General features: G+C 52.5%; 9 protein-coding genes across 9 annotated transcripts; 5 read left to right on the forward strand and 4 right to left on the reverse strand.

Moving 5' to 3' along the window:
• Positions 1 to 59: 59 nt before the first annotated feature.
• VTN49DRAFT_5230 (uncharacterized protein) lies at positions 60 to 1,906 on the reverse strand (the record flags this gene model as incomplete). The annotated part of the gene is made up of 4 exons (XM_069413265.1): positions 60 to 155; positions 211 to 888; positions 949 to 1,328; positions 1,384 to 1,906. The coding sequence occupies 4 exons, from the start codon at positions 1,904 to 1,906 to the stop codon at positions 60 to 62; spliced, it is 1,677 nt and encodes a 558-aa protein (XP_069267149.1).
• Positions 1,907 to 2,370: 464 nt separating this feature from the next.
• On the forward strand, positions 2,371 to 3,208 carry VTN49DRAFT_5231 (uncharacterized protein; the record flags this gene model as incomplete). The annotated part of the gene is made up of 2 exons (XM_069413266.1): positions 2,371 to 2,576; positions 2,629 to 3,208. 2 exons carry the CDS (start codon positions 2,371 to 2,373, stop codon positions 3,206 to 3,208), a joined length of 786 nt encoding a protein of 261 aa, XP_069267150.1.
• Positions 3,209 to 3,959: 751 nt separating this feature from the next.
• On the forward strand, positions 3,960 to 6,998 carry VTN49DRAFT_5232 (uncharacterized protein; the record flags this gene model as incomplete). Its single annotated transcript, XM_069413267.1, has 8 exons — positions 3,960 to 4,055; positions 4,123 to 4,744; positions 4,795 to 4,892; positions 4,942 to 5,184; positions 5,237 to 5,590; positions 5,638 to 5,881; positions 5,929 to 6,419; positions 6,480 to 6,998. 8 exons carry the CDS (start codon positions 3,960 to 3,962, stop codon positions 6,996 to 6,998), a joined length of 2,667 nt encoding a protein of 888 aa, XP_069267151.1.
• Positions 6,999 to 7,300: 302 nt separating this feature from the next.
• On the forward strand, positions 7,301 to 8,743 carry VTN49DRAFT_5233 (uncharacterized protein; the record flags this gene model as incomplete). Its single annotated transcript, XM_069413268.1, has 1 exon — positions 7,301 to 8,743. The coding sequence occupies one exon, from the start codon at positions 7,301 to 7,303 to the stop codon at positions 8,741 to 8,743; it is 1,443 nt and encodes a 480-aa protein (XP_069267152.1).
• A 382-nt stretch (positions 8,744 to 9,125) lies between these two features.
• Positions 9,126 to 11,046, forward strand: VTN49DRAFT_5234 (uncharacterized protein; the record flags this gene model as incomplete). The annotated part of the gene is made up of 2 exons (XM_069413269.1): positions 9,126 to 9,334; positions 9,501 to 11,046. 2 exons carry the CDS (start codon positions 9,126 to 9,128, stop codon positions 11,044 to 11,046), a joined length of 1,755 nt encoding a protein of 584 aa, XP_069267153.1.
• Positions 11,047 to 11,185: 139 nt separating this feature from the next.
• On the reverse strand, positions 11,186 to 11,943 carry VTN49DRAFT_5235 (uncharacterized protein; the record flags this gene model as incomplete). The annotated part of the gene is made up of 2 exons (XM_069413270.1): positions 11,186 to 11,628; positions 11,694 to 11,943. The coding sequence occupies 2 exons, from the start codon at positions 11,941 to 11,943 to the stop codon at positions 11,186 to 11,188; spliced, it is 693 nt and encodes a 230-aa protein (XP_069267154.1).
• A 531-nt stretch (positions 11,944 to 12,474) lies between these two features.
• Positions 12,475 to 13,299, reverse strand: VTN49DRAFT_5236 (uncharacterized protein; the record flags this gene model as incomplete). Its single annotated transcript, XM_069413271.1, has 1 exon — positions 12,475 to 13,299. One exon carries the CDS (start codon positions 13,297 to 13,299, stop codon positions 12,475 to 12,477), a length of 825 nt encoding a protein of 274 aa, XP_069267155.1.
• Positions 13,300 to 14,633: 1,334 nt separating this feature from the next.
• VTN49DRAFT_5237 (uncharacterized protein) lies at positions 14,634 to 15,801 on the forward strand (the record flags this gene model as incomplete). Its single annotated transcript, XM_069413272.1, has 4 exons — positions 14,634 to 14,642; positions 14,995 to 15,460; positions 15,518 to 15,614; positions 15,657 to 15,801. 4 exons carry the CDS (start codon positions 14,634 to 14,636, stop codon positions 15,799 to 15,801), a joined length of 717 nt encoding a protein of 238 aa, XP_069267156.1.
• A 3-nt stretch (positions 15,802 to 15,804) lies between these two features.
• On the reverse strand, positions 15,805 to 16,123 carry VTN49DRAFT_5238 (uncharacterized protein; the record flags this gene model as incomplete). The annotated part of the gene is made up of 2 exons (XM_069413273.1): positions 15,805 to 15,925; positions 15,996 to 16,123. The coding sequence occupies 2 exons, from the start codon at positions 16,121 to 16,123 to the stop codon at positions 15,805 to 15,807; spliced, it is 249 nt and encodes an 82-aa protein (XP_069267157.1).
• Between the last annotated feature and the right edge of the window lie 1,720 nt (positions 16,124 to 17,843).

The raw sequence follows: 17,843 nt of genomic DNA on the forward strand, positions 1-17,843 counted from the left end.
TCATTTGACAAGTGAGCATCAAGAACAGACTCCGACATACGATTCCGACAACTAAATGCCTATTTCAACAATTCAAGTGTATTATCATGACGGAATCGGCCTCGAGCAGGCAAAACTACCTTCTCAGACACAACGGATGGCCCTGAAACGGTAATCTATATTTCGAGTCAGCATTACGAAGCCGTTGTCTAGTGCCTCTCTAGTCCTTACCTGTCCTTCAACCACCCTAGCAACGCCAGAGTCCTCGTCATGACCAGTGAGAACGATTTCCAGGCTGCTCACTGGTGGTCCAAAGTGGCTGTAGCCATCATGTCGGCGATAATCAAAAGGATTGGTTTGAGATACCGCGCCAGCCACTCCTGGCGCCGTCAAAGCGTAGATGACACGGGCCCCGGTAAAGATCCGCAGGTCGGTCAGTTGCTCAGAGGTGAGGAGATAATCCGCTGCATCGTCCACGCGGTGCGAGATGACCAGCAACCGCAGTTTCGATAGAGACAGCTCGGCAGTTGGGCCGACATTTGCCAACCGGCTGAAAAAGTTTTGAGTGGCCATTCGGCCCGCATCCAGACTGCGGGCCTGCACCCAGCGACCCAGAGAGGATACAGCGCCCATCTGAGGGCGCATGAACTTCGTAAGGTATTCACCCACAGTACGAGAGGAGGCAATAATCACCGTGGGCGACACTCCGACCGTGGCGAGCGCAAAGTCAACACCAGCACCCGCGACAGAGTTCAAGGCGATAGAAGAATTGGAGTAGAGGGCGGCAAGGATCCAGCTGAGTGGGTAGGGCCGCGAGAGCGAGTCAATGGAGAGGACAGTATCATCCGGGCTCAGTCGCTGTGACTTTGGCAGCGCACTGATCAGGGCTCCAATGCCAGCAACGAGATTCTGGTAACATTGCCCGCGTTAGCAACCCATTCCGTCGATGTATGCCACCGAATGACTTACCTTGGGTTTATATTCAATGAGCTCCTTTGTCGTGATCCACAGGGCTGTAATGGACGGGGTCGGGGACTTGGGATCCCATGAAATAATCTCGGAGTCTTGCAAGTCCCGCTTGTCGACGACAACTTCATGCCAAACACCCACGTCGACAGTACCTTTGACGTCGTCGGGCACATCATTCCAGTCCATGTGTCGACTGCCTTGCTTTACGACCCAGATTACATGTTTCAGGTGTGTGTTGTTCCTGGTGATTACATTGAGATCGACAGAACCAGCCTCGCCAATGAACAAGTTGGCTTGCGACTTGCGCAGGTACTCTGATAGCTCTTCAGAGTCCAGTCTGTGCGGGATCAACACCACACGGAAGTTATAAAAGGCCCCGGCTGCGATAGTCAGCATCTCACGTGTCCGCAGACGGTGTGCGTATTTGATACTCACCAAAGATCGATGCCAGCAACTCAACCGAATCCGACAAGCTAACTGCGACGGTTTCAGCACCTTTTTCCTTGATGTAACGTCCGATGACATTGATATCCACAGTAATCTCGTCAAAGCTGTGCTCGGTGACGTTCTTGCCCAGCACAGTGTAGATCTTGCCGCGGCGGCCAGTGGTAGCATCTTCCTCTGCTACCGACCCTCGAACAGCCGCCCGCCAGATGTCACGAAGGTCGCCGTCGCGGCCTGGCGCCCATTTTGGCGCTCCGGGTTCTTTCACATTCAGACCTGTCCTGAGCGGGAATCCATGCGGAGTGTCTAAGCTCCGAAACACAGCGGACTGGCCCGGTTGTCTGACAGGAGCTTCGGTGGCTTGTCGGGCGAGGAGATAAGGATGAATATCGGGGTCTTTCGAGTTCAGAAACGCGTAAACGATGAAGATTGCCAGCGATGTTGCCAGGACTGTGGAAAGCGTATCCCAGTCCGCCTGAATGGTTGCCAGCAAGCCACTCGCCTCGGTGGCCATGGCTGGAGCGGTCACCGTATTAATCAAATTGTTTGTAGTTTTTCTTTTTCTTTTTTTTTTTTTCTTTAGCGAAATCCGATAACTGTAGAACTACATCTGCCGGCGTCAGAACTGGTGGGGAGGATGAGGCTGAGTGTTGAGGTGGTCAATTGGACACGAGACGCGGCCAGTAGTACCTAAGCTCTTTGACACCCTTTGACGGATTCTGCTCGTCCAAGTTCAACTCGACCATAACAACCACCATAACATTCGCCCACCACGCGCAATGCCGCCCTTTTCCGGTCAGCTGTAGAATCATTTTTCTCGCGATTGCTATCGCAAAAGGTAAGTCAATCTGGATCTATTCTTTTTTACGTCTGGTAAGTATCCCCACCCGCATGTTTACCGCGTCAACACCAGCTCTCGGTACAGTGCTTACTGGGCTTTTTAGTAGATTGTGATTTCTCGTCGTTCTCGTTCTGAGCATGGCATCGCCTTCGCTGCCTTCAACTCCCCAGCCCAAGTCGCCGGATGAGACACAGTCCCCCGGACGATGGCGGCACCCACATTTAAGCGAGATTGTCAGACGGCAAAATAAAACAACATTTGACAACCGCAACGTCTCGAAGCTAGTGTGGAATGGAGGTGCCATGGTTGTCACAATATTCCTAGATGGAACCTTGAAGTCCCTGTATGAGCAGCCCGAGTGCGACGTGACTGGAGTCAGCAGTTGACCAGTATAGTTCGCTTCGCCTAGGCTTGCCTCCACAGTTCTCATTTTACGGGGACCTGCTGATCACTGCGCTGCGGGTGCTTTTCGTCATCAATATCCTCACTGCTCTATACCCATTGTTCCGACCAAAAGATGACCTAACCGACATTGACCTGACTCCGACGCAACGCGCCCTCTTCGGACTCGATCCTAATGCAACCCCTCCCCCGACTCCGGGGACTCGCTACATCACACCCCCCCGATACCGAGTCACGTCGGGGACGCGCACGGGAAGCCCCTCGAACAACACCCCGTCGCCCCAGTCGGCAACCGACAGCCCAACAAGTCGCCGGGCTTCGTACTCGCCAATCACGGCCAGTCCCCTCTATCAGAAGGCGCTTACCAACGGAAACCGCGACAAGGAACGCCGGTTGAGCTTTGGCGCGTCATCCCAGCTCGGCACGTCTCTACGGGACTCGTCCTTTTTGAGTTCCAGCCTGTCTTCAACCCCCGCGTCACCGCTGGCAAACAAAGGGAATAAACTTGGGGTGAGCAGCAAATGGTTGTACGAAAAGAGTCGACGCGATTCTTTTGGTAGTGGATCGTTTTGAAGCTCGATTGATTGTACTAAGATTAGGTTTTGGGCATGTTCGGATGAACGGCGTTTTTCAGGTGCGCTGTTGTAGATTGTTTCTTTGCGATTTAGCTGGGTTTACATTTTGCTGCAGGAAACTATAGCAAGCAGAGCATGTAGAGTGATATGTTAAATCTTCCTGCCTCCAATCGCTCACCCTTTCGTATAGAATCAGTGGCCTCACTAACCACCAACATAACGAGGGGCCTCTACTCTCAAGTTGGATCGAGAGCAAGAATCACGATAATGGTGTCATGGTAGAGATGATTAACCGCGCTTGATCGTCTAGACCCATGGGAGATACTTGGCATTATCATGTGACAAGCGAAGTCATTTCTTAGTCACTTCTTACTAATCAATGCATCTGATTTCTTCTCTTTGCCAGGCAGCGGGCATTGGGAACGTAGCTTGTGTTAGGCAGTAGCCTGAGCGTTGAATGGAGTCCTGGCGCGCAAGTACTCTTCTATAGATTCTTCAATATAATCGTAATAATGTCAAAAACTTGGTAGATCGTTGCTGTAGCCATTCGGCGTGCCCAGGGCGCGCTGACGTCGATAGTGGAGAGCCGCGGCCAGTGACACGAGCGACAGCTTTAGCATATCAACAACGTTCGTCAGCTCCGTAAGCATATTGTTGCTCAGCTCTGCGCCATGGCATAAGAAAGTGCCCTTAAATCGCACCGTTTACTTGCATAGCTGTTCCCAATCAATCGCGTGCCCACTTCGGAAATGGGAGCTTCCGAGTCGAAACTCGTCTTCAAGAAGGGCATCTTCCGCCTTTACGAAGACCATGCCATACCTCCCGACGATCCGTTCTGGAGCAAGGTAGATCAACTTGGATACGAGAATTTGAGCGACGATCATTGCTGACTGGTGACTTTGTGGTTATCAGTTCTGGGAACTGCCGGAATCCACCGAGGATGTCTTCAGCCTGTTCACTCCAGCGGACATTCGACGGACACGAGATAGCGCATTGCCAAATCTCGAGACGCTCCTCTTAGCCCTCTGTTCTCGCCTCTTCGTGCTTCGAAATCATCCCTCGTTCCCAGACCCCGAGCTGGCACCAGATCGGGATGCGTTGAATTGTATCCGGATCCTCACACGACTGCTGCCATTCATTTACGAGGCGGACCACTTGGAAGAATGGGAGGAGCGATTCTTTTGGTCTCGACGCAGACGAAAGTCCCGCCAGGCACAGCTGCGCAGCGAGGTTATATTCGATGAAGCCCGTGGGGAAGATGCTGAGGGTCACTCGCCGGCGCAGGAGGACGAGCGCGAAGATGCGAAGCCTCTGGCAGAGGAACTGATCGACACCCTCATGGATCTGCTATTTTGCACAGGGTTTACAATACCAAAGCTTCCCGCGGCAAAGTCTAAGGTGTCGTATTCTATATGGCAGAGTGGGGTGGGATGCAACACGGCCATGGGGTCAACTAAGGAGTTGGAGAACAACCGGGTCGAAGTGCTGCGGCTGTTGCTTACCCTGGCGAGCAAGTCGATGTATTTGTCTCCAGGTTAGTTGGATCTGGCCGTTTCTGTTTAGCGGCACTAATGGGAGTCGTAGCTATGCTGCCTGTCAAAGGCGTCAAGGCAATCACTTATATTGCAACATGCCCGGACAAACAGATTGTGTTGACAGTGCTATGTTCGCTGTTGAATACAGTGAGTAGTTTGTCCTCCAGTAATACCGACGAAGCTGACAAATAGCAAGGCCGTCAAATACAATCCAGCGATCTGGAGAGTCCCTTACGACCATGTGGTGTGGAAGGATCCCAAGCAAATCTTGGTCATATATTGCCTCCAGTTTCTCTTGATGGTTCTTGTCTATCCCATCCCTGAAGACGGGCGCGGAGCACCTCCCAAGAACTATTATCGACACTACTTTGGCCGGCTTCATCGACCACAGGATTTTCAATTCCTCGTCGATGGCATGAACAGAGTTTTGAATCAGCCGGTGCGTTCACTTGCTCCTCGATCCTTCGTCCTCATAACTGACCATTTCTTAGATGCAAGCCTCAAATTCGTACCTCCCCGGAAGCCAAAAGGCCGTCAAATGGGCTCCGGAGATGTTCATGCTATTCTGGGAGGCATTGCAGTGCAACAAACGATTTCGATCTTTCATCGTAGATTCGAATCGATATCACGACTACGTCATTCTATGCCTGTTTTATGTTACGGAATACCGCAACGACCCTGCGAAGCAAGGACTTGTCAAGTTGTGCATCTTCATCCTCCAGACGCTGAGTGCTGAGGCCAATTTTGGTAAGAACTTGAACATGAAGTTTGAAGCTCAGGATACCCTTCCCCAGAGTATACGTCTTCCAAACTTTAATGGGACCTATGGCGACTTCCTAATTATGGTAGGGATATTCGAACAACAGTTGGGCGCGCGAGCTAACAGGAATAGTCAATCTATCATCTCATGGCTACAAGCAAAGGAGCACTGGATGGAATTTATCCTGCGCTCCTAGCAATATTGAACAACATTGGCCCATATGTTGAAGGACTGTCGCCAGCCACCGTTTCCAGGATATTGCAGCTGTACTCATCGATGTCGTCCCCTAGCTTTTTACTGGCAAACGAGACGAATCACACTCTCCTCGCTTCGTACCTGGACTTCATCAATGCCATCCTGGAGCGCCAATTCTCAAGTAAGCTTCCAGTCGCCATAGCCGGTATGAGTCTAACAACTGTTCAGAGAATCCCTACTTGGTATACGGCATCCTCAAGGCCCGCAGACGGTTCCAAAAGCTGCGGCAATTCACGCTGGAAAGTGGCCAGGAGGAAATGGAACGCCAAGCACAGCAAAGAAAAGCGCGTTCATCCCAAGATTTGTCGCAGTCGGTCGATGATCAGCGACGAGAGTCGCGATCATCGCTGACGCACATACCCGAAGAAAGCGGCCCCTTTGCCATTGGAGATGATGATTCGGACGAAGAGGAGCAGGGAGAGACGGTTGCAACTCCGGCGCAATCTGTGCCATCATCGCGGAACTCGCGTACGCCGTCTGTCTCCTCGTCAGCCGATGACAACGTACCACTCCAGCAACGGCGGATGTCCGAAAAGGCCCGAGGAAAGATGCCTGCTGGCCAGGCAACCTTCTCGCGGCAAAACAGTGTTACCAGTCTCAGTAGCCATGCTGCGACGATCCATTCCGCGTCCGCTTCATTCACGCCGACTGCAGCCTGGGTAGGTTGAAAGAGTTGTCTCCTGAAACTCTATTGAATCCTGTTGCTTACAGTTGATTAGATCGAGTCATGGGTCTTCGAACTTCCACTCCACACGATCCTAACTATCATCTCGGCGATAGAACCGCATGTGCCTAGCACAGCTTTAGAGTCTTCATCCAACCCTGAAGCCCGGACGTTGATAAAGAACCTGCCAACATTTGCGGAGGAGCCCAGCATCGCCGCAATCTTGACCGAACCCAGTCCGATCAGTGTGCACGCCTTTGAATGGACGCCTCTCGCATTAGGTTGGTACGAATCATTGCTCTGGGGGTTTGTCTTCTCCAGCGAGATGGTGGTCGGCTCAGCATCCAACGCAACGCCTGGCACGGTTGGAGTGTGGAATGGCACAGCCATCAAGTTGTTCAAGGTGCAGGAGACGGCTGCCCAGGGTCCATCACTGCTTGCACCGAAGGGAGCGGTCGATGCCGTCGGCAGCAACCTGGTGCAGCGCATCGGCAACCTGAGCCTGAGAGCGCGCGGCGGTAGTTCGCAGGATACGTCAAACAACTCCCAAACGGCCAGTGTTCGCGAGGTCTAGACTTAACCCTGACGTCATGCTGTATGACTTCACTCTTTGAGCCATGACAAGTGTTTCATAATACCAGGAGTTATTCATGTTAATGTCAATGGAATCTTTATTACCATCCACTGCCGTGCCATACTACTGTCGAATCCTCAGTTTCGCCGTCTCTGAATTACGAAAATGAAATCACAGTATAGTCACGTGACTTACCCGGACGGCTGAACCGCAATGCTGGCTCCAAGGGGCGTGAAAAGGATTCATGTACCGTCCTCACAGCATGCATAATCAGGATCCATACCGCATCAGCTGCAATCCCCATGTCCGGACCGAGGTTGGGCGACCTCTTAGCTGAAGCACTCCCGCGAGACCTCCCGCTCAACGTGCGCCATGTGTCCACTCCGCCGACACGCTGCGACCCGCTCTTCTCCGCGGCGCCCGGGGCCGATCCGGAGGTGACGTTCTGCGAGACCAATTTCCTCATCGTGACGCTGAACCGGGACAGCAGCAAGGTTGACGAGGAAGTTGCCGTCTGTGGGTTTGAGGTGCTGGTCTACACGACGAAGCGATTGACCACGGTATTTGTGTCCAAGGCTGATTCGACGGGGAACCTGCGCTTGATTTACGATAAACATCCGGCTGCGAAAAAAGGATCGTTGCTCCGTAGGATCGCGACTACGTTTTTGTCTTTCTTGGTCCGGACGCGTCGCCGGCCTGGCGTCAAAACGGTGCTGTGCTTGTTCGCCCGCGCTCAGAACCAGTATTTATTTCCCGGTAGCGTGGAAAATCCGGGCAAGCATGTTCTCGATGATCGCGGGCTGGTCCGGTGGTGGTGTCGCGTTGTTGATCCGATTCTACGGGAATATGATGTAGAGCTGCAGGGTGCGGCAGATGGCACCCAAGCCGAAGAAAAGACCGACAAATCCACTAAAAGAACAGCGACGGCGTATCTGCTGGTCCCTGGATGCGACAACTACGAGACGCGAGCATTTTTCCCGCCATCCGCGAAATTTGACGCCAAGGACCGATTACGGTGGCGGGTAGCTTATCCTCTTGATAGAATCTGCGCAGATGTCAACGTGCCGCCACGGTGCCTGATTCCCAGATTTCCTGATGACCCCAAATCGCGCTTCCTCATCGATCTAGACGACGAACTACCGGACGAGTCATCCGGCAACGTGCCTCCAGGAAAAGCCGGCCAATGGCGGAGCGTCAAGTCCGTGGACCAGTTTTGGGAGATGATGGCATTTCGACAGGAGTGTTCCGCTGGCAGGGTTGTCGGGTTTCTCTGGGTGGTCATCGAACCTCCCAGTAGTGAGAAGTCGGCGCAGGAAGGCGAACAGCCGACCAATAGCGCTTTTTCCTGGCCGGAAGCTGGGCGGGGAGAGGTGGTACTGAGTGAGTCAGACTACAAAAAAGCGCACTCTGTGTTACTGGAAGGGGACTTTGAAACAGAAGATGCTGCTGTCACCGGGACTATGGCATGGGTCCGGAAGGTGGCTTCTCTGGCCGATATCCTCTGGTGGGGACAGGCCATCACTGGCAGAAAAGAGGAGCTCGACGAGAAGCCGGCCGAGCCCATCCCCGCAGCAGGCACCGTCAACACGGCTCTCAATGTCCGCAAGCGAAAGACAGACTCGGAGTCTTCGGGTGAGAAGCCTTCGGATGAGACACAGCCGCGCACAGATCCGAGTCATCCGATGAACAATGGGGGCGTCAATGTTCTCAATGGCAGCATTGTACGAAAGAAGAAAAAGACATGATTAAAGAAACGACCGTGGATGTCTGTAGTATAATCCTCCGTAGTACGTCGCACAATGTAAGCATCCGAGCGTGACAAAACGACCACCACTCTTCTGCGGACAAGGGGAAATCTAGAGATTATGCTCTTGCAATTCTCTCAGCTTCGGCGTCGTTCATAACCTCCATTCAGCTGCACGGTGCGTGGGCTGCCATTAGTACTCTATTGGAAGCAAGAAGCGTCATAGACTTGAGGCGGAGCTCCATCTGATCTGATCAACAAGCCCGGCAGCTCCGCGCGCCGAGATATCCGAAACCCGACCAGCAGACGAGAAAAACGCACATTCTCTTCATGATCGGCCGATTAATCGAACTTCCGTGGAACTTTCAGACTATGTCTGCTTCATGCTGAAGTACCTCCCCGACGCGTTGACCGTCAGTCGCCCCCTGCTAGACCATCGGACGCTGATGCCGGTCGACGCGAACTTCTCGGTCTTGCCCACGCCGGCATCTTTCTTCTCTCCCCCGCGATCGCTGGTACAGATCGCAGCTTGGGGGTCGCTGACTTGGTATCTGGCGGTGGTTTCGGTGTGTGCGTTGGGATATGTGCAGATGTGAGAGAGACCCGGTTAAATTCTTTCTCCTTTCCACCAGGTGGCGTTATCTTGTCCCTGGAGAGCCTGTTTTGTGTTGGCCTTTTACAGCCGTTGGTTTCTATTGGATTAACCACCCCGGCGGCATCATGGCTATAAGCTGACGGATTCTTGGTTCGGTTGGCAGTTGGAGACACTACGCGCGCAAACCGCCCAGGTCGCGATCCTCATCTTCGCCTGACATCGCGCCTCATGTTACCGTGATCCGCCCCGTAAAGGGCCTCGAGCCCTACCTCTACGAATGCCTGGCGTCGACTCTGCGACAAGATTATCCGCAGGACAAGCTAACAGTCTACCTCTGCGTCGCGAGCCGCAAGGACCCGGCATTCCCGACGGTCCAGAAAGTTGCGGCCGACTTTGCGGATCGCGATGTGCACGTTATGGTGGAGGAGGAAGATAGCCTGCTGCAGGAGGGCAGCGGGTATTCGCTAGGACCCAACCCCAAAATCCGCAACATGAGTCGCGCCTATCGCGAGGCCAAGGGCGATATCGTCTGGATTGTCGACTGCAACGTGTGGGTGGGCAAGGGGGTGTGTGGGCGTATGGTCGATCGCCTCTGCGGCTTCGGCGGGAATAAGAAGTACCGGTTTGTCCATCATCTTCCCATCGCAGTAGCCGTGGATGGGGAAGATGGAGCGGAGGGAAGTAATCAAAACGTGCCAGCCGACGAACGCCAGCCGCTGCTGGCGGATAGACAGCAAGGGACTCGTACGAACAGTAATGGCGGGGGCCGGCTCGAGGAGCTGTTCCTTTCGTCGTCCCACGCCAAAATGTATACCGCCATCAACACGGTGCAGGTGGCGCCGTGCATCGTCGGCAAGTCCAGCATGTTCCGCCGGTCACATCTGAACTTTGTCACTGGAACCCACCAACAGCAACAACAACGGGACCAGAAAGTTGGAGGAGCACGGCCACGCAATCCCGGCATCGATTGCATCTCGGACCACCTATGCGAAGACCACATCATCGGCGATTGGTTGTGGCGGTTCCCATCACGAGAGGAGCTCGAGTCCGGGGAGCCAATGGGCCGACACGCCCAGGTGTTTGGCGACTACGCCTTCCAGCCTGTGGCCGGCATGAGTGTGCGTGCGTACATCGCGCGTCGCGTGCGCTGGCAGCGGGTGCGCAAGTTTACCGTGCTCGCCGCGACGTTTGTCGAGCCGGGAACGGAGTCAATCCTCTGCTCACTGTACGGCGCGTTTGCGCTGACAACGCTGGCTCCGCCGCCTTTGCGCGACATTATCGCCTCTGGCTGGCCGGCGAAGGCGTGGACATTTGCCGGGCTGTGGCTTACCAGCATGCTCCTCTGGGTGGTCACCGACCGCGTGCTGTATCGCAGACTGCACTCGGCCGCCACCGTTGAGGTGGACGAGCACACCCCGGCGCCCTTTGCGCGCCAACGTCCCCGGTCTTTTCTCCCCTGGCTAGCAGCCTGGATTGGTCGCGAGGCACTCGCATTCCCCATCTGGTTCTGGGCGTTTTATGGTGGATCGACGGTGGTTTGGCGGAACCGTAAATTCCGCGTGTCGCCGTGGGATACTAGGGCCCGAGAGGTTCCTACACCAAGGACGCGCCGGACGAGCTCTGCGGATTCCTCGTACTCGAACGGTGCCGTCACTTCCTCCTCGTCTGCGACAAACGGGAATAAGAGCAAGTTACGGAAGACTTCGTAATGATGTCGACGATGTTTATGATTACGCTTATAATGTTCGAATTCATCATGTCATAGAATTAACATAGGATATAATCTCTCTTAGCTGATGGCCCCTAATAGATTGTAAGCCGGAACCATCATTAAATCCATAGACGGGCTCATTGATCCTCATTCGCATCCGGCCCGGAGTCCTTGCTCAACAAATACTCAACAACTTGTCTGGCCTTGGACGGCGGCGGCTGTTGCTCCTGCTGCTGCTGCTGCTCGGCCTGCTGTGCCGCAGCGGCGTCGGTGCCATTTTCCTTGGCCAGCTTCTCGAGGTCTTCCTCCGCAGTATTCGCATAGACGTCCGGCATATTCGACCAGTCAGCGCGCTCCGCTAGGAACGCGGCATCGTGACCGGCGTCATTCTTCGCTGAGATATCTGCACCCGCTTCGACCAGAATCTTAACGCAGTCCAGGTGCGTGTTGAGTGCGGCCCAGTGCAGCGGAGTGTTGCCGGAATGGTTGCGGTAGTTGAGGAACGCGAGGAACTCGTCGCGGGATAATGTTGGTGTCGACGAATTGTCACGAAGAGTGTCAAGGAGGTAGTTTAGTAGCTCTATCATAACAAATCAGTCCTCTGGAGCTACTAGAGGGAGGGGGTAAAGGGGGGAGAAAACACACCAACGTTCCCATTCGCGGCTGGCCAGTGCAAGAGACATGCTCCCGTCCCTCCCTCGCTTTCGGCCTCGGCGTCAATCGCCGAGCGGATGATGGCCGATGGCGGCGCGTTGTGCGCCGCACTCAGCTTGGTGACTTCCTCCCGCAGTGCGTCCAGGTCGCCAAGGCGGGCATCGTAGATAAGCTCGTCCACCGCCTCGTAGGAGAGCTCCAAGGGAGCGGGAGGGTTTTCGGGTCGGGAAGGGGTTGTCATTTCTGCTCTACTATACAATCGGGTAAAGCAATTTGAGGGGTCTTTTTTTATATATATGATCGGGTGGGATGAGAGTGTGCACTGCTTCGAAAGTCGATGGAGAGCTTACCAAATGAATCAACGTTTGGAATTCAGTGCCGAGCTCAATTATACGCCCCCGTCTTTCTCGTGTGAATTTGAGCTCATTAGAACAGAGAACCCTTTCGAATCTATGACATCGACAGCTCAAAGCGGAGCAGAAAAACAGAACCCCCCAATCGCTATCGGTGAACGCCGATCCATATCTTCACGTGACCCGTAATTTGGTCCTACCCAGCCAACTGTCGTAACAAGGACTCGATTCAGTCATCCTAGCTAGAGTAACGAAAGTGTTTGTTGACATCTCTAAAGTTCGTATTCAGACAAAGATAGTAGTATACATTTCAGTACAGGTCACAGCAGGTCCCATGCAAGCAATGCACCCAACGCCAGGCCAAATTTCTTGAAACATCAGTACGTATCGCAAAACTACCGCCCAAGAAATAACACAGCTCAGTCTCGCAACCACGCTCTTCGCTTTTCCTCCTTGCGTTCCCGACGCTTCTGCTTGAAAGCCTTGATTTCTTTCTTGCTCAACTTTTTGGCGGCCCGCTCGGCCTTGAGACTTCTGCCATCGTGATTATTCGTAAAGCTGTCGATGTCGAAATAGGCGTACATCTGACGTCGCGACTTGTTTTCTTCGTTGTAGTTCTCCGGCCGGAGTGAGCTGGGCTGAAACTTGCCTGTGAACCGATTGAACGCCGCTGTGGCCGCATACATATCTGCAGGGTCCTGGGCCTGCGCCGTGGCAGAAGCGTTTTCTTCCTCGTACTGACGCGCATACGGCGCGGTGGGATCGTAGTCTCCATGGATAGCAGGGTTGTAACCACCAGCCACCGAAGTTCCTTCTCCTGCCCCCGCGCCTGCGCCGGCGCCGGCCGCGGTGATGCCCTGGGAAGTAGCTTCCGGAACGCGTGGGTTCTCCCACTGCGACACGCCTGTAAAACGATTGTAGAAATAGTACGCCTGCGTGTTTGGATCCCAAATCGCTTCCCATCCATCATCCTCCGTGCCCGGCGGCGGTTCATTAGGAAGTGGAGGTGCCACTTCTTGTTCCTGCCCGGATCCTTGCTCCTTCCCATTGGCATCCTTCTCACCTTCTCGTTCCCTGGAGTCTGCACTGTGAAGCTTTTCATCTTTCTTTGCTACAGCTTGCTCTTGGTCTGACTGCTCTGTCGACTGTGGCGATTGCGATTCTTGCGGCGGATGCTCTGCCGTGACATCCTGATTTTCCCCGTTTGGAAAATCTGCGTTTTTTTCCGAGCCTTCAGCCGCCATGCTGAATTAACCGGGCGATTCTAGCGACGTAGAAAGGAAGGAATAAGCAGATCACGGCCGTTGCTCGAGTTTCCACGTCTTCATCCTGGGAGTTGATGTGCAGCGGAGCGTTTAATTGACGGAACCCGGGTTCTCGATTTCGATTGGCCAGTTTCAAAAAACGCTAAGCCGTTTATATTTTAGTGTCTAAGTACCGTCACGTGTTCAGTAAGCCAGTTGATGAAGATAGCGAGCCACGAAATTCAAACTTCAGAGCACTCAGATCAGCATGTTCCTGGAATCTGCACAAGTTAGCTTCACCTGTTACAGATCGAGACTTCGACTGAGCTGAGAAACTGGAACCCATTCAACTGCCAACATCTGCTCGAGCAACCTCCAGTTTTCAAATTCTTTTGTCCAAGGTTTGCATGATTAGTACCTGATCAGGACAGGCGACGATCCATCGTATACTCAACGCAAGGAAATAGAGCGTAAAAAGCTGAGGGCAGTCGTTGCAATCTAGAACCTGCCTGTCTACCAGGCTCGCATTCACCCGGTGCGAGAGGCAATGATCGTCGTTCTGACCCAGGTTTTCACGCAGTAAGGCGTGTCGAAAACTGGATTTAGAACAAACCAGCGATCTAGACTGGGCAGGATGATCATTACCAAATGCAAAGTTGGATGAAACGGGATGGTTAGACTACATGAATCAATTGGCATACATTGCAAGGGCCGTGATATCTTGTGTCTGGCGAGCTCTATTGTCTGGCCCAGATCTCTTGATTGGCATGTCGATAACCGGAAACCTCCATCAGCTATACCTTGCCATCACCACAGGGAGCGAGGGAACTACCCATAATCGAGTAACAAGGCTCAAGTATCCCCAGCTCTTCTACAGATATGGCCAGGATCCTCCACCCGCATCAGTCAGGGACGCTGATTATTGCCCAATGTACCAACGTAACCCCTCGTGCCCGCAATCTGCAAGGGCGGAAACTAGCATCAGTAAATTCACAGTTTTGGTGCGCCATTCCACCGATACGGGACCTTTTCCAACGGAGCCCCTCGTGTCCGCCATCTGCGAGGGCGGAGATCACCAGCAAAATCCCAGGTTTGGTTTGCCATGCACCAATACGGGACCTTATCGATGCCTGGGGAACGCAGAATCTACCAACTAGGCGTCATGAGCAGTAAATGAGGTATGAACGTTCAATTGGTCGGGTGATAGTCTCTGCTGCAGACAAGCCTATTCTGCAAGTCGCATCCTTTGGAGCAGCGATACTTGCGAACGTTACTGCGTTCTATGCTTATGGTGTAGAATATTGTCTACAACTCGCCCTTGGAGCAGTTCAGCAATGGACTCCGTCAGTATTCTGCAGGCATTTCCGAACCGCGATCGGCTCAATACTTGATGCCTATGACCTTGGACGTGCCCACCCGCTAGCTAAACGATCAAGGGAATGATGAATTGGAAGCGTGGATTCCTGGAAATCCTCCTTGCGAGGTCTCGTGCTGAATGCCCATTTTTTCCACGGCGTCTCTGCTGAACTCGGGTTCATTCATTCCCAAAGCAATCCAGGGCTTGCCAGGAAGCTGGGAGATCGGTCAATTGAGTCCGAATGCTCCATTCCACTCACTCATCAGCTAGGGCCCCTGGGAGGGAGAAATGAATCCCTTTGGCAAAACTTAGCGACTCTCCCTGCAAAACATCTCCAGCGCGGTCTATATAAACGTGTGTATGCCACACCCACAGCGATATCTTCCGCATCACACAACAACTCAGTCTTCTTTGGCTTCTCAAGCAGCAAAGTTCTTCATCATTCCCGTCCTCAGCTTTCTACTCGTTCATTCGAGCCAATTCTTCAATCCTCGAAAATGAAGTTCGCCGGTGTCATGCTTGCCCTCGCCGTTGCGGCGACTGCGGCCCCCAGTGGAAAGGAGGCTCATAATAGCCCGCAGGAGCCTTTCTGGCCTGTGAAACACGACGTGACCGTGGAGGAAGTCAAGACCGTCTGCGGAGAGGAAAACCAGGTCCTCTGCTGCAACGAGGTCAGCTACGTGGATGAGAGCCATGATAAGGTGATCGGCCCGCTAGCTGGTGCCTTGGGAAATCTGCTTGGGGGCAAGAACGGTGCCAAAGGTTTGGGTCTCTTCGATCAGTGCTCGCATCTCAATCTCAACGGTATGCTCCTCTGTCTCCGTCGTGTTTCCGTTGCTCCTCAAACTAACAATATCACAGCCTTGGGAGGCGTTTCGGAACTCATTCACTCTCAATGCAAGACGAACATTGCCTGCTGCAATGGCAACAAGGCCAGTGCTGTAAGTCGTTCGATACTGTATGATATGCACCCTGTATGGTGCTAATTTTTGACTGCTAGGATGGTTCCCTCGTCGGCGTCGCAATTCCTTGCGTTGCCGTTGGTTCACTTCTTTAAATTGTTTTTGGTGGTGGCTCTCTTCTATCAGCTTCTGTCTCTTCCCACTGGCATGTCAAGTCAGGTGATCTGCCAGACTAGGTGTTAGGAGTTAGGTAACCAAAGCTGTGGTGTTGAGGCTGAAAATGGGGAGAAATACATTGTTTCTTGGGTGATTGAAAGTCTTGCTCTCGTATGGTCCAGAATAGGTCAAGGGTGCTTCAGACGAACAACTGTAGTAAGCTCATTTGCCGTGAGTCAGCCTTGCCGGTGCTGTGGATGGTGAACTTGGATCAAAGGTACTTCTTAGGCTTGATATCGATGGTTGACTCACGTTCGAGGTGAACCGGTTGCGAATGTATTAGATACTTTACTATGCGCACTCCGTCAAGCGGAGCCCTAATTAAACCTGACAGCGTTATAATGGTCATCGACGTACTATACAGTGGACTCCTAAACAGAATCTCACAGTAATTTGAGTTATAGGCCACATCTGTGCTTGCGCAAGGGTCGCGGTGACAGTATTATTATTTCTGGACTGAATTCAAAGGTTAATATAGGGTTTGAACAGAAAATACTATCCATCCAACCCTAAGCATGTTTGGGAGAGGTGGTAATCTGACGCTAACAGATAGAGTCTATGACTCAGGCTAGATATCCCCTTCTGTACGACAAATTTGTATGCGGATTTGCTTCATTATTCATTTGGACTATGGAAGGTCAACGACCAGTATCTTGTACCGTTTTCGTTTGGCGGTTCCCTCTCTCATCTTAGTGTTCCCAACCCCAAATATCGCCGTCATTTGCCCCGAACCTCCCAAATAGTCATTAGTTAACTAGTTAGAACTTTCAAATTTCATTTCATTCTAGATATTAGGTATTTGCAGGTTCCGGAGTACTTAGTAGATGTGAGACGATGGAATTAGAAAGAGCTCAAAAGAGAACTGAATGAGGCTGGGATGAGAACTATCTCCCTCTCTAGCTATATTTACATGAACAATCTAGGCTCTACACCTATGCGCCACAGGGGAGAGTCAACTGAGTGCTAGAGAAGCTCCGGATAGACGAGCCAGGACCGAGGTGTTCGGGTCCGATCTTATCGGACAGAAATGGGCTTATCCTGGACGGAGAGAGAGCCAAACACAAGACCTTGGCTAGCTAGAACTCTACTCTCCAAATCCTACGGGAGATCGGAGGACTAAATACACATGCCAAGCTGGACAGAATGCTCTCCTAGAAACGAGTAGCGTCCTAAATAGGACGGTACAAGCGAGCTGAAGAGTGCTGAAACACTAGGCACAGACAGAAAACAAGGAACAGAGAAGTCTAAACGGCCTGAGAGACTGCAAAAAGGCCTGGAGGTACCAAAGAGGATAGACGACAGGAAAAAGTGGACTGCAGGAAATGATAAAGGGGCGAAAGGTGGACACGAAAAAGAAGCAGGTCACGTGCGTGTAACAATACAGGTATCATACACGTAACTAGACCATATCCACCGACAGATCTCTTCTCGACGCGGTCCCGAGATAGGGCTCGGGACTCGCCATATCAGCCACAGCACTAGCCACAACACTCTCGCTGACACAGCATGTTCCTGACCAGAATCATTGGTTGGATGACGTCTTGGCATGAGTAGTTGTCATTTCAAATGACATGCCGTCATTTCACTGAAACGTCAATCATGTGAAGTGACATAAATGACAGGAATGAAATCACCCCTAGTTGCTGGGATCTGCACAAGTTGGTTTCACCTGCTGCAGTTCGAGACTTCGAGTGAGCTGAGGCACTGGAACCCACTCTATTGCCAATGTCCGCTCCAGCGTCCTTCACAAATTCTTTTGTCCAAGGTTCACATGATACTGATCAGGACAGGACACGTTCCACCATATACTCCGTACTCGAAGCAAGGAAATAAAACATCAAACACTGAGGGCAATCATTGCAATATAGAACCTGAACCTGCCTGTCGCTGCATGGAGTCAAGGAACTACTACCCATAATCGAGTAATGAGGCTCAAGGATTCCCGATTCTTCTACAGACATTGCTAGGATCCTCCACGTGGATCAGTCAGGTACGTTGGTTATTGGCCAATATGTCAAGGAGGCTACTCGTACTCGTCATTTGCAAGGGTGGAAACTAGCACCAGCAAA

This window comes from Thermomyces lanuginosus (assembly GCF_041956635.1).
Source record: "Thermomyces lanuginosus strain ATCC 200065 unplaced genomic scaffold VTN49scaffold_32, whole genome shotgun sequence".
NCBI classification, from domain to species: domain Eukaryota; kingdom Fungi; phylum Ascomycota; class Eurotiomycetes; order Eurotiales; family Trichocomaceae; genus Thermomyces; species Thermomyces lanuginosus.